The sequence below is a fragment of the Enoplosus armatus genome, chromosome 17, assembly GCF_043641665.1.
Source record: "Enoplosus armatus isolate fEnoArm2 chromosome 17, fEnoArm2.hap1, whole genome shotgun sequence".
Taxonomy (NCBI): Eukaryota; Metazoa; Chordata; class Actinopteri; order Centrarchiformes; family Enoplosidae; genus Enoplosus; species Enoplosus armatus.
This window is the reverse complement of record NC_092196.1, coordinates 11,500,429-11,515,516: the sequence shown is the minus strand read 5'-3', so window position 1 is coordinate 11,515,516 and position 15,088 is coordinate 11,500,429. Positions and strand designations below refer to the sequence as shown.

The 15,088-nt window shown below is 36.7% G+C and overlaps 1 protein-coding gene across 1 annotated transcript in view; it reads left to right on the top strand.

The window, feature by feature from the left end:
* LOC139299901 (nuclear GTPase SLIP-GC-like) overlaps positions 1-15,088 on the top strand; it is a 17,631-nt gene extending 2,543 nt beyond the window's left edge. The window contains exons 2-24 of the mRNA XM_070922850.1: positions 5,253-5,334; positions 5,901-6,013; positions 6,095-6,124; positions 6,228-6,281; positions 6,657-6,690; positions 6,861-6,941; positions 7,348-7,441; positions 8,408-8,624; positions 8,756-8,977; positions 10,282-10,488; positions 10,615-10,790; positions 11,775-11,868; positions 11,958-12,045; positions 12,230-12,351; positions 12,673-12,846; positions 12,946-13,100; positions 13,277-13,394; positions 13,729-13,837; positions 13,933-14,066; positions 14,414-14,495; positions 14,637-14,718; positions 14,799-14,851; positions 14,983-15,088. Coding sequence (XP_070778951.1) covers positions 5,268-5,334; positions 5,901-6,013; positions 6,095-6,124; positions 6,228-6,281; positions 6,657-6,690; positions 6,861-6,941; positions 7,348-7,441; positions 8,408-8,624; positions 8,756-8,977; positions 10,282-10,488; positions 10,615-10,790; positions 11,775-11,868; positions 11,958-12,045; positions 12,230-12,351; positions 12,673-12,846; positions 12,946-13,100; positions 13,277-13,394; positions 13,729-13,837; positions 13,933-14,066; positions 14,414-14,495; positions 14,637-14,718; positions 14,799-14,832 — 2,487 coding nt within the window. The 5' untranslated portion in view covers positions 5,253-5,267 and the 3' untranslated portion in view covers positions 14,833-14,851; positions 14,983-15,088. The remainder of the gene's footprint in view (positions 1-5,252; positions 5,335-5,900; positions 6,014-6,094; positions 6,125-6,227; positions 6,282-6,656; positions 6,691-6,860; positions 6,942-7,347; positions 7,442-8,407; positions 8,625-8,755; positions 8,978-10,281; positions 10,489-10,614; positions 10,791-11,774; positions 11,869-11,957; positions 12,046-12,229; positions 12,352-12,672; positions 12,847-12,945; positions 13,101-13,276; positions 13,395-13,728; positions 13,838-13,932; positions 14,067-14,413; positions 14,496-14,636; positions 14,719-14,798; positions 14,852-14,982) is intronic.

Sequence of the window (15,088 nt, the reverse complement as noted above, 5' to 3'; positions counted from 1 at the left end):
GGGCCCGTGAGAAAGCATACTGCTGCCTGATGTTGTAGAGATGACGCTTAAACTTCTGGAGCAAAGTGGCAAATGTTTCCACCAGCTCTTCTTGTGAGGATTCATATTCTTTTTTCAAAGTGACTTTTGAGGTTACTCCAGAATCATCTTTGTGCTTTTTGTCAACAGTTGCCCACTGAAGGTAGGAGACACTATCTATAGCTTTGTAATGGCCTGTGAGTGGATAGCTCTTATTGCTGCACTTGTCACATTCTCCATACATACATTGCTTGCTTGTGATGTCACACGTGATGGCTTCTGTCAGGCTCTCCAAATTGAATGTATCAATGATGTGCATCTGATGAAGCTTTTTAGCAATGAAGCCAAGATTTTCATGTTGTTTGCACATACATGTTTCACGATCTGCCAATGTTGGGTGCACAACACAATAGGGACGAAGTGTGCAAAGCAGTGAGTATGACAGCTGGATGTTGGTCTGCTCAGCGAGGAACCTCAAATGCAGGTTCTTCACTGAATCCAGAAGTAGTCTTTTCTGCATTTTCTTTTTTCCTTTTGTGACAGTTTGCTTTTTTCCAGTAGTGATCCTGCTCACATCGTCACGTACAAAAAATGACGTAACCTTTTCTCTTAGTCTCGCACCAATTCCAGTGTATTCCTTCCTCTTGTCGTCACAGACATTTTCATTTCCCAGGTTCTTCCATCTTCTCCTTGAAAATCCAAGTACCTCCTGTGCCAATTTCTGCAGCCTGTACTTCTACAGGATTTTGCTGGTGATTACTGCCGCAATGAGTTGTCTGTGACTCTCTCTCTTTGATTTTTTGTACTTCGTACGCACTTCCTCAGCTACTGCTGTATGGAACAGCAGGGTTCTTCTTAGGGATGTCTGCGAAGCTTCCCTAAGTATTTTGTTGACTTTGGCTCTTGGAGATGGACGAGCCATTTTTAATCGTTGAAGCCGTTTCCTGTATTTTTCTGTTTTCTGTTCTGCTCTTCTCAACTTTTCTTCTAGTTCCTCTTGGTTCCTTTTAGATTTTTTTTGGGCAGCCCATTTTCTTCTTCTCCCAGTATCACTTTGCCTAAAAGAAACATATAAGAATTAATTTTGTTCCATAACAATTTCACCTGCAGCAAAATGGGCATTAGCAGCTTTTACCATTTTGTGCTTACACTAACTTACATTCCTCAATAACCTTATTGTATCCTTACCTTGAAGTCCCAGGTTGAGAGCTGGAGCTAGATTCTGGATATTCTGCCCTAACAGGGATTTCTGGTGTGACTGGAGGTTCAGGGGTGATTGGAGGGGTTAATAACCCTTCAGGTAACTTTCTCCTGGCTTTACTCCACTCATGAGCCTCTCTCCACTTTTTTTGTTGGGCACGCTGTCCTCTCTCACTGCGGTCTTTTTGAAGCAACTTCTTTCCTGTTTCTACATCTTTTTTCCATTTCTCTCTTTCTTTTAGTAAGTACTGTTGTCTCCTCTGTACATCAGCATCACGCTTTGCACGGTAGCGTCTCTGCTTTTCAGTAGCACTCAATGGTGGGCCATACTGTAAGAAAAGCAATTTATCTAACTTAATTTAGTGTCCCCTATTATGAATTGTAACTCATTGTTTGAATACAGTTTGATTTATGTCAAGTTAATCATCCCATCAAGGTAGTTCCTGCAACCAAAATCAATTTGGACTACCATTAGGAAATTAAAGGAAACAATACAGTCTGTAAAATTCAGGAAAGTGTTTACAATATGTAGATTAACTAAATTCTATTTCAGATAATGTAAATTATTGAATTGAATCATAAATAATAGTTTCTGAAGTCTGAGTAAACTCGAGGAAATGCAACCCTGTTAATGTAGTGCAACCCTGTTACTCTAATCACAGTAACAGGGTTGCAAGTAACAGGGTTGCAAATCCATGCTAATGTTAGCTTTTTCTCAGGAGTACAAGCTAGCTTTTTAGCTAGCTGTTACTGCTGACCAAGAGGACACACTTACTTGTGTAAAAAAGTAAAGAAAAAAAATGAAAAAAATGTCTTATCCTGATGATATGAATAACAGGGTTGTATGAGGTAGAGTGAGACATTCAATCAAGTCTAACAATGTTATAAAAATATGAAAAATAAAAAAGAGGACATACCTTTGCTCTGTCCATTCTTTTGGAAAACTGTTTGATGATGTCAATTCCAGCGTATCGTGTGATTCGCTGCTTTCTTCTTCTTCTACCATGCTAAAAAGGTTATGGTAACAGGGTTGCGTGCATGTTGTGGGACACATGTTCCATAAATAATAATTATTATTTGAAATATTATGTTTATTAAAAAAAATGTTCCCACAGTTACAAGAAACAGCAATGAAACAAATAATACCAAAAAAATTAGATTTAAATTTAATTTTGACTGTTTTATTTGAGATTCAATTTGGTCATCAGGGGGGTGGGACAAGAGAAAATTGGCATTTTAGGGGGTACTCCAGACTTATTTGGTATTTTTAAAACTATTTTCAAGCATTTTTTTCTCCTAGTTTTTTTAGATTTGGTGTAAAGTAAATTTACACAGAAACTGCATATTTTAGTATTTTGTATATGGATTATTTAAAATTTGACCCACCCAATGACCCATATGATACGGTAAGGTAAGTGAAGTTTCGTTTCCTAACAGGCGGAAGTTAAGTTTCGTTTACGAACAGGTAATGGAATGGGTAAAGTTCTTGTCCAATGGACTGAGCCTCAATTTGAATGTGTGGTCACTTAGCAACAAACACACCTACTTTGTTTAATTTAAGTACACATTTGAAGTGATCTTGCTGAAGCTGATTTGTGGGCAGAGGTGAGAGTCGGCGGGCGAGAGGTGGAGACCCTGTATAACAAGGAGCTCAGGTTAGATCAAGCACCAGAGGAGTCAAGTTCCTGCACTGAAGACGAACAAACAAAATGTAAGTACACAGATGTCAGTGCATTACATTCACAACTGAATTTATTATTGAGACACTAAGTTAAACAGTAAGATGATATGTAAAAGCCTACTGTGCTTTTCTTCACTATTTTGTGCTTGTCCTTGTTGGTTCATTTCATACTTCAACTCCACTATATTTCAGAGGGGAATATTGTACTTCACACTCCAGCACATTTATCAGACTTTTCAGAGTAAGATTAGGGTAAAAACGCATATGATATACTCTTAAAATGAAATGCAAGATTTTCTGCACAACGAGTAACCAGTACTTTTACTTTTGATGCATTAAGTACATTTTGCTGATGATACTTATGATATATGATACCGTAAGGTAAGTGAAGTTTCGTTTCCTAACAGGCGGAAGTTAAGTTTCGTTTACTAACAGGTAATGGAATGGGTAAAATTCTTGTCCAATGGACTGAGCCTCAATTTGAATGTGTGGTCACTTAGCAACAAACACACCTACTTTGTTTAATTTAAGTACAAATTTGAATTGATCTTGCTGAAGCTGATTTGTGGGCAGAGGGGAGAGTCGGCGGGCGAGAGGTGGAGACCTTGTTAAACAACGAGCTCAGGTCAGATGAAGCACCAGTCCTTGTTGATTCATTTTGTAAAACTACAAGTTACTAATAAATATGCTAAACTAAACATGCTGCAAATCTTTTTTTGATCTGCTGTACATTTGCAGTGACACAACTTTTCCTGTTGTCGGTGTAATATAAAATGTTTTATCAAGATAATCCATCTATCAGGGCTTGATTTCTATCACAATTGTCTGCTCTCAACAGTTGTTTTAAAGAGTGGAAAAGTGTTTGTCTGCAATAGGCCCTTTTAATCGCGAATATTCCAACAGGAGTATGCAAGTCACCAGATATGTCAGAGTAACTATTATCTTCATGTTAATATTTATATATGCAACAACGCCACCCTGGGAATTTCACCCAGAGAATAATCATTCACTTTACAGATTCTTATAATAAGATAAGCAGAGACATGAGTTTCCAGTTTAAAATTGATGGTCCTTTATTTAGACAAAATTTAGTTGGGGTGTTAATAATCAGGTCCAAAAGTGTGGTCAGTTAAGACAGTTTATTACAAAAGAAAAGATAAGATATTTTAAAATCCTCTAAAACATACCACCATACTAAGTCGTTACCAGTACAGGCAGGGGTGTCAGGGAAACCTACAGGAGTGAGGGGAAGGGGAGTCACCACCACCAAGGAGGGGAGAGGATCACACACACTGCAAAGCAACAAAAAGGACACGTTAGAATACACAGCAAATTAATCATGCAATAAATATCTACACTATGTATTAAAAGAAAGGGCACAGGAATTTGAGATAGCATGCAACCAAAAGAAACCAGAGAGGGGGAACCCTCCACCTACTGACTCACCACCTGTAGGCACAAAACAGCCAACAAGTACTGGAAACTAACAAAAACCCCAAAATGTTACAAATTCCCAACCAAGACAGCTCATACCTCCTCACACCATACAACCCCTGCTTAACTTAAATGCAGGGGGAAAATCAATAAATCCAGGAAGCAAACTAAAGAAAACCACAGATCACAAATTCATATTAAAGAAACAAAGTAACAAAATCAGGTAACTGAGAATATCCAAAGAAAATTAAGGGACAAAAACAGCAATTGCCCAAACTCCTCCTTTGCACATATAGCATCTAGGTCAGGCAGGGGCCGACATCTTTTTCCTGTTCCTTATTGAGCATCAGTCCTCCAGACAATCATGAGGCCAGGGGAGCGAGGCAAGCCTGCTGCAGGTTGCTCGCACTCACATTTAAAAAGGGAGCTGGCAATTAGTCGCACCTGGTTGTTGCATATCAGGGTGATTGAAAGGTGTGGCTAAACCGGGAAGGGGAGGGAAAAGCGCTACCTACCACATATACAATAAAAAAAAAAAGGTAAGGAATTTGCAACTTGTCCAGACAAGATGCTCTGCAGCTTTGATTTCACAACTTAGTCAGAGTACAGAAGACAAGAGAGGAAGAGCATTGAAGTGCTTGTTGGAGGCAAAGTCCAGTGCTGCATTTGTGACCCACTTTTTTAAAGTTTGAGCCTACAGCAGACAACAATAACATAAAACTGAGAGTGCAGACAGATAAGTAAACAGAAGAGCAAAAAGAAATTACAGCTGGTCAGTTATTTGTATTGTAATTCCACTTCTTCAGTCTGCCATTATCAGTTTCATAACCCCTTCTTTTTCTTCAACAGAATTTAATTGATCATACCTGTCAACAGTAATGACTGATTAAAAGATTGTGATTATTTGTTTTCCTTCCAGTTGCTGTTCTTGATCATGGATGATTTTGTTCGTAACAAATTAATTGACTGGCGTCTCAGTCAGCTCATAGACACATTTAAAGGTAAAGTATTACCATACTCATTTGTTGGGCACAGATATTATATAATATTGGAATGACCTACCAATACTGAAACATGTAATCATCTACTAATACAGACATAAGAAATGCAACATTGTTCTGCAGTACAATGCTGACATATCCTTGACAGACAGTTTTAAGAAAATTGGAGAGATCAGTGTTAAATCCTGGCAATTCTTGTTTGTGTTCAATTTAAGGTAAAAACCTTGTCCATTTTCTTACAATTAGAAGGAACATTTAATCAACTTGAGAGCAACTGCTGTTCATTAGCATCCTGAGGGTTATTGAGATGACTATCTCAGCTCAAGCAGCACTGAAATCAAGACTGAAAAGTGACAGATAGTTAAAATACAATCAAATCAATATGCATTCAGCTCATACCAACACGATATTAGCTCTGTGAGGCTGTAGTGCTCATAGAAATATAAAATTAACAGCTGTGACCACACCTATTTCACTCTTGTATAAAATAGATTTCTGCAGAAAGTTGAAAATAATTCTCAATATTGTATGACTAAGATTCAGCTAAATATTTTTCTTAATTACAGATCATGGCATTGTAAAGGAAAGTTTTTACTGCCTTGATGATCAAGATATCACTGAGTTGATCCCAAAAGTGGGACCAAGGGCAATATTCAAGAAGAGACTCGCATTGTTACAGGTAATGTTCTGCACTGTAGATTTACACAGATAATTTACGCAAATACTGTATTTGGTCTCACGAATATCCCTTGAAGAAAACACAGAACAAAACACAACAAATCAGGAAACAGTTGTTTTTTTCAGTTTCACACAATTAAGTATCATCTAAGGCATTTATTACAATCTTACACATTATGTTTTCGATGTGTGCTCACATGGCACTGCACTTACAGTGTAAGTTTTATCTGCAGGGTCAACAGAACCATGAAGAAGCTGATTCTGCTCAGGTAAGGATCACATTGAATTTCACAGACATGTAATCAGTGAATGTGCCTCTATTGTTCATTAATATGCATTTGAGGCACTCAAGTGTCCTGAGACAAAGTCATCTTTGACTGAAGAATTGTCTCATTGTATCACAGTTGTTGACTGAGGGAAAAAAGCATGCTGCTGTGATCACTTGTTAGCCCTTTTCTGGACTCCACTTCCCAGGATTTTGCCAGGCTCATTCTAGATTGGATGACAACATAAATGCAAATAACGCTGAGTGAATTATAAAGATTTGTGTTCAAGCCTGTCGATCTTTAGAGGACAAAGCCTGTGTGAAAATAATTTCTTCATCGAACACTGTTTTAAATTCAAATATTCATGTTCATGCTCAGGTTTTTCCGTCCACCAGTGACACAAGTGATAAAGGTGAGATACACAGTATGTTACTGATTACATGTGATGTAAATTTAAGTTTTTATGGCAATAATATTTTGCTTGAATTAACTATGTTGAGACCAGGTTTTAATATTGTGAGAGGCACAAGCAACAAACTTTTCATTTGGGCTTCTTTCTTTACTTACTAAAAATCCAATAAGGAAAGAGAAAGTTGGATCCTCAGGGCGAGTCCAGCAAATTTCAATCACCACCTAGAAAACGACGACATGACAGTATACCAGGTATTTAAATTATTTTCTAAACAATGGCAACCTACAACCTAGGGTTAAAACTTATACTACTATACTACTTGTATAGCAAATGTCTGTTTCTTTATCTTGGCCACAGAAGATACTCCCTCATTGGTCTATTAAAATCAGAACACCTCAGTTAGCAGCATGCATGTTATGTATGCCATGAATGTATATTAAACCGCAGGTATTCATAGCAACAATACATATGATTCTGGTACTAACTACTAACCGTCTTTTAACTGGATGATGTTTTAAACCCAGACAACCTTTTTATCATGTTGTAAACTGCCATAGTATAATCCTGATGATCAATCTGAGGCATTTTAAATTGACTTGGCCTCATTTCTGCTTACTGGATGCACTGATGAATAGTTCTTTATTTTCACTCTGACAGAGAAAATCATTCTGTCTAAAGTGAAATTCATCATGGCAAGGGTCCTTGATGAACTACTTAAGCAAAACAACAAAAAGCTCAATGCTTTCCTGAAGTAAGTATTACATTTTTCATATTCCATATTCTTCCATATTCTTTGTTGTATGGGCCAGTTTCACAAAGAGATTTTAGACTGCTCTTTAGTGTTGTGTCTGATTTTTGTTCTCAGATTTGTGTCTTCCCATTGACTTCATAGGCAATTGTATCGCCTTTAGAAATTTGCCTCGGTTTCAATCAAAACACACCATTAAATTTAGGGACCGGTTGCACCAGTAAGAAGCAGGTCCTTTGTTGTTAGTAACCACAACCAAAAGCTACATATCCTGTTTGCTACATTACTTGCATAAGGCTGAAAGGTTTTAATGATGTCAACAGAGGAATTGTCTGGACAGCTGTCAATCACTGCATCTAGAAAAGAGAGTTGTGCAGGGTTGGTGGCTTTTAGTAAGATTAAGTCACATTTTACTTAATCTTAGATAAGATTAAGATATGGAGTAACATTAGCATTAGCGTCACCTGACAAATTTAAGTCTAATATTCACTCTCCTAGCTCTGTTTCTGATGACACCCAAATCCTGAGGGAAACATCTGGCTCTTTAGCTGCAAAATGCCCCAAGTTCACCAGCTAGTTGCCAACTTTTTGTCTGTCTGCTATTTTGTGGTGGGCATGTACTGCAGTGATTTATCAGAGCTTTTTCTCTGAAATCAGCTGCCTGCTGTGTCCAAGCTGCGTGCCAAAAAACCAAAACAATTAAAAGAGTTAAAAGATGGTATAAAGCTCTGTGGAGCTGAAGGGAAGTGCAAATTCAGGTGATAATTGTGTGGGGTGTCATCTCTGTTAGGGACCCCTTTCACTTACAAGTAGTCATGAGAACACTTGTTGATATAAAAATGTAGCCGCTTTGCATTATGCTTTAGTAGGCTGTTCATCGGACGTTTTCCTGATGTTGGCACATTCTTTCAGTGTTTATTTAATTTCCAAATAATCACCATCAACCCATTTTAAACTCTTCTACAACAGGGATAAAATCAGTGATTTGGAGACAGACAAGAGGGAGCTGGTCGGTGTCTTTGGTAAAACTGGGGCTGGAAAGAGCTCTTTGATAAATGCTGTCATTGGAAAGAAGAAGCTCTTGCCCTCTGGAAGTGTCAGTGCATGTACCTCAGTCATGATTAAAGTGGAGGCTAACTTGAAGGACTCAAAGTATGAGACAGACATTGAGTTCATTACAAAAGAGGTAAAATTAGCTGAATATGTTTATGTTTTGAAGCTATTTGAAAAGATATGAAGTATCAAAAATTTAAGTTGCTGTTTACATTACATGCCATTTACTTAAACAAAGTTTAACATAATTATTTTACTTTTTAGGAGTGGAGAGACGAGTTGTGGTCCCTGATTAATTTCCTTAGGGATAATACAGATCAGGAAAACCAAGATGTTGATGATTATCAGGATACTGTTGAAAAGCTGTCAGCGCTGTATGGAGAAGAATGGAAAAGTGAATCCCCTGAAAATCTCATGGATAACAAATATTTTAAAGAAATTCCAGAATTTCTACTTTCCAAGAGGAAAATTTTGACATGCGAATCAGTAAGTAAGAGAAAAATAATCTCTCTCTCTCTCTGTCTCTCTTTCTCTCATATATATGGTATATCTAGATATATATCCCTTCATAGAAAGCATTTCTGCCTGTCTGACAGAATTAAATGTTATGAATTTACAATTATTGAGGTTTATGTAATACATACTTACTGCCTAGCCATTCCAGGTTGGTTTAGTTCAACTGTGTTTTTCATTTCCAACAAAAAGTAAAATCAGTATATAAAGAATACTTATACTTGGTCCACTTGTCCTCAATATCTTCAATGCCGTATCACATTTCTGTATGCTCACCTTTGGAAAGTATCAACATCAATTTCCACACTTATGCTGACAACACTCAAATCTACATTGGGTGGCTGTGGTCCCATTGACTCACTTTGTCAGTGCATTGAACAAATGAATGGCTCTTGCTAAATAAAGACAGAACTGAGGTGACTGTTTTTGGTCCCCATAATGAAAGACATACACGCCTTATATTGCACACCCTGACTCTCTATCTTTAAAAACCGTGAGACATGTCAGAAATGTAGGTGTTATGTTGGACCTGGATTTAGCAGTAACTTCCAATCAATTACACTGTCAGCCTTTTATTATCTAAAAAATATTGCTAGAGTAAAATAACTCCAAACAGATCTTGAAAAGCTTATCCATACATTCATCTCAAGCAGGTTCAACTATTGCAAAAGTCCTTTCTCAGTCCTCTCTACCCAAAAGCACATATGCAACTAAAACTTGATGAGAATGAGTTTTATGAAAAACAAAATAATATGAAGACATTGTATCTATTTTCTGCACTGGTTACCAGTTAGTCTTTCTATTGTTTTTAAAATATTACCACTTACGGGGTTAGGACCTAATTATGTTTCTTCCATGCTTTATCCATATGAACCTACAAGAACACGTAGATCATCAGACTGGGGTCTGCTGATTGTCAATGGTCAACACAAAACACAGAGAAGTGGCATTATGCTACGATGATAAACATACTTGCAATAACCTCCCGGATAGTCTTAGTCACTGTCAAAATCTGATCATTTTAAAATCCAAACTTAAAACCTAACTGTTCACTAATACCCAAAATTGCACTTTTATCTCCACTTTTATCAAACACGGGTTTACTATTTATTAATCTGACTTTTTGCCTTTGTTGTTACCTTAAACGATAGGGTTTATTAATAGCTCCTCTTTTTTATCTTCACCTGTTCTAATTTTATCCTGTTCTACAATTTGTAAAGCAGTTTGAATGTGCATATAAATAAAATTCCTTTTGCGTTGTCGATTATTTATTGCAGGCTAAAGAGCTGTCTGCAAAATTAGTCAAATACACAAAAAGTGACTCAAAAGACGGAGAAGATAAAGATGTTAAGAGGTGGTATTGGCCACTAGTGAAGTGTGTGACTGTCAGGGTGCCTGGAAATGATCTTCTCCAGCATGTCACACTTGTGGATCTTCCTGGAAATGGGGACTGTAACAAGAACAGAGATAAAATGTGGAAAGAGGTAATTTATTTGCATGTAATGCTGCTTCTTATGTATCACTGCGTTATCCAGAACCAGTAACATCATGTAATTACAAAGTACTGATAATTTATTATTCATAATTAACTTGCGATTATGCCCCTTCAGATTGTTGGAAGTTGTTCTACTGTGTGGATTGTGACTGACATTAATCGAGCAGCAGCAGAGAAAGAACCCTGGGAGATCCTGGAAGATGCCAGTAGCCTTATGGGAAATGGTGGCCAGTGTCAGCAGATTCACTTTATCTGCACCAAGTCTGATCATATTGAAGATTTGGATGATCCGTAAGTGAACCCTGTTTCCATGATCATAACAGTATCCAGGTTTCTGATTGTCTGCAAGCAGGTGTGTCTTGATCCCTCAACATCTCAGCCATTCATTTCTATACAGACTTTGTTGCCTCAACACATTTTGTTCTCTGGCTGCCTGAACTATGCTGGATTCAGCTTCTCCATCTGATCACTTGTAATGGAAAGCAAGAGCAAGAATACAATGTATGATCTGCATTGTATTACTGAAGTCAGACTTTTCCTTTATTTCAGCTTGTTTATCATCATTACATGACTTCATTTGCCGTCGTATTTCTTGATTTACTGACCAACTACTATGTAACTTGAGTTGATGACACACCTGTGAGAACGACAGAGAACGATCATAAACCTGGATCAGGTGTTTACATGCCATTGTAGCCTGGTTCTTATCAGATCTAGATTATCCAGGTTTCTGAAACAAGGATATGGTCATGGAAAAAAAACACTCATAACCAGAATACTGCGAATGCAAACACACTCTATTTATTGGTTCTTGATTGTACTGTTTTTGTATTTGCTTGTGTTTTCTACATTTGCAGAAAATGAAGCACTGTTCTCAAATAAGTGAATGAGTTTCTCCGTTTGTGTTTTCTGTATTTGCAGCTGTAACATTATATTTCATGGGCCCCAAAACTTCCTTAGAAAGGAACTGATATTTAACTGTAAATTCCTAAGAAGTGAAGCAACATGTAATTTATGTTTTTATGTAATTTTGTGCTTTTATATGGAAATGGAGATACTGTTCAATAGGTACACTTCTAGTTAATTAATTCCAGTTAATTGTTACTTGGAGAGTCTTACCCTTTTCGATATAAATGGTGGAATCATTAGTTACAGGTTCAACAAAAGACAAGACTTTTATTCTAAGATGAGAGAAGAAGAGTCTATGCAAAAATATTGGAATTTCAGCTCCAAATATTGTATGAGGTACCACTTGATTCAGATCTTTTCTTATAGTTCAGCAGCTGATGTTCCTGCTCTCATATTTAAAAGAAACATGCAAGCCAAGGAAAAGGTGGGAAAGAAATTCAAAACCCTAAAAGAGGTTAAGGTGAGTTTTATACACTGACAGAAAGTCCAACACAAAGATTGTATACAACTTTAAGACTGCCTTAAAATAATTCACAATGTTTTTTTCAGAAACATTTCAGTGATGGCTGTTTGGAAGTGTTCACAGTGAGCTCCAAAGAGTTTGTAAAGAAAAAACATCTAAACCCAGATGAAACTGGTAGGTGAAGTCTCCATATATGTGCACTGTGGATAACAGAAAATGTATAGCCCCAATACATATTTTGTTTTAGTTTAATTAAACCACTTTAATTCAAACAAGAACGACTAATTGGATTATGACATTTACATTTCAGTATGTAATATGTATGTAAATATGTAAGATGCAAACCAATTTTTTACAGAAATACCCAAACTTCAGGAGTTTCTGCAAGAACTCAATGACTGTCACTCAGAGACATTAAACTATGTGTCTGGAGCTCATGGGATTCTCTCTCTGATTCAAGGGGCCGGCTGTGGAGAAATGGTAAGATCAAGTAATAAAACCTATTTCATTGTCTTTAAGTGTCAAAATTATCATTAATATTGAAGATATAGAAGATATAGAAAATAATAATATTCATAGTACATTTTCGCCATCAAGGTTGTTGATTGCCTTTATTTTTGTTGTTTCAGAGAGGCTGCATAAATGCAGTAATTAAAGAGTTGTTGTATTCCAGTTCAACAGAATTTCATAAATAAATACATAACGAAACAATACATACTGTCTTGAAAGAAAAACCAATCCGGGAGCAGTATACAGTAGTTTCATTGCTTTAAATACTGAATGTGTTGTGTTTGATTTCAGGCTGGCATAAAAGCAGATGTGTGCACAGACCTTGAAGAAAACATGAGGCATGAACTTGATAAAGTCAGAAAACCCATGGAAGAGGCATACAAGACATTTGAAAAATGCCTTACTGAGGGGGTTGAAAAATCAAAAGATTCATGTGGAAGAGTCTTGAAGTCCATCTTGTATCCTGTATGTACTTTAATTATAATTATATCAAAACAACTGATTTTGCTCTTGATATGATTACGTTAGCCTTCTTTACATTTTTTCTGTTTTTGTTTTGTTTAGTCTCAGAAAAAGAAAGGTTTCCACGGGACATTGAGGTGTGTAGTTGAGAACAGTGGCAAATACAAACCAAAAAACAGGAAACAAATAAACCTCAATATGAAGTTAGCTTCATCCCTGACTGACAGCATTGATGAGGAATTCAAGAAGACCTTCCCGTAAGAAATGACTTAATGAGGACATAAAACCCTTTGTTGGTCCATTTCAAAAGCTATGGAGAATGTCTAGAATTAACAAATTCTACATTATACAGTACAAATGATGTAATATAATACATGCTAATACAAACTTGTCAATGCCTTTATGAACATTTCAATGTGTTAACATTTTTCAGAAATGAAGGAATTTGTGGACCTTTTAACGGGGTCATCAATACGTTTTCACTTGACACAAAGAAGCTGATTCAAAAGTGCAAAGACGTCGAACTGCAGCTGATATTTCTCGAGACAGAGGTAAAAGATGAAATAGTACCATCCTTTCCATTAGTCCATTATCAAACTGTTTGTCCAAATCAACCCAAACATCAAGTTTGTGACTGAGGACTGGAAGGAAGATTTAAGCACAAAAAATTTATATTTTGAGCTATTAACATATTCATATACACTGTATGTGAAGAGCACTATCAATACAGTAATGTTATTAGCAATGCAGATAAAAACTCTTAACACCACAGGTTGTGCTTTCAAAAAATAAGGCATAAAAAAAAGACATAGATTAGCCATATTTGTATTACCTTGATTTTATTGAAAAAATATAATGATCTGTACTTTATTTTCTCTCTCTAAGGAAAAGAAAATTAAGACAACACTCAACAGAAAGATACGGGAGCGTAAGAAAACAATCTACAGCAGTCTGACGATGACAGTTGAGGAAGCCATGCAAGAATGCTATGAAAGTAAGATAGAAGATCTTGACATGTACAACCTGACACTATAATAATACACATTTACATTTATCATGATTGTGCTGACATTTTCTGTTTTATTGTAGAAGCAAAAACATTCAGAGGAAAGGGCTCACAGGAAAAAATGAGGGATACTATTGAGACGCACGTATATGATTCAAAGAACACCATGTTTGAGAAGGCTAAAGATGCTATGTTGAGCCAGCTGGGACGCTTGAAGGTTTGTCACATTTTATGATACATTATACGATCATATGGTAAAACATTCTGTGCTGCACATCTTTGTCTTTATCCCTGATCCTGGGTCATCATTTACATGAAGGCTTTTTCTATATTCAAGTGGAATGTGCATCATTCTGAAAGCTGTTATTGCTACAAAATATAAAAATATATATTGTTATTAATGTAAGACAGAAACATGCTTATGTAGCTATTAATCCTTCTGTCCAGTCTGAGCAGCCCTCTAAACACTTAATTGTTGGACATGTAGGATTCAGTTAATCGACACAATAGTACACTATGTATTTGTGTGAGTGATAAGTGATAAAGATTTTGATGCTGAATTAGGAGGAAATCCTGGAGGAACTGGAGAAAACAATGCAGAAATCAATCGAGCTGTCACTCAAGACAGATGATGTCTCAATCCCAGGTAAAGGGAACATATAAAAAAAACAAATGATAATCATTAAAGATACTGTAAAAGCTTACTGAAATGAATTAGTCAACACATTTCTAATAGTGTAAAGGAATACTGCACTCATTGTAAACAATGTGATTTTTGTTTTTTTAGATGTTGCAAGCGAGCTTGAGCAGGTGAAGAAATATTACAATGAACTGAAGAAAAGCCCAGACGAAGAAACGTCACTGATTTGGTAAAACATTTGTTAAAATGTCGACACAATTCCCTGATTATTATTGTCAAGAATGCTAACAATGCTTTTAATTACGCTAGCGATGATCCACCCAGCCCAGCAGCTGCACCATGACAGTCCCTGACTTGTGCAGGTACGTTTTAAATGAAACTAATGATGCAAACCAAGCATTCAAAAACATGATAGGATAGATGTTATGACAGCCCTACTGTTTGTCTTTACTGTTCACAACCTCGCTGTTTATCTCTCTGGTGGACGTTTCAGGTTTGCTCGGTGGAGAGAAACGGCAGAGATTCCCCACTGACGGTCCCTGTAGGCACGCTGATTGGAGACGTGAAGTCTCAACCATTTTGTCAAGCTGTTATCCCTG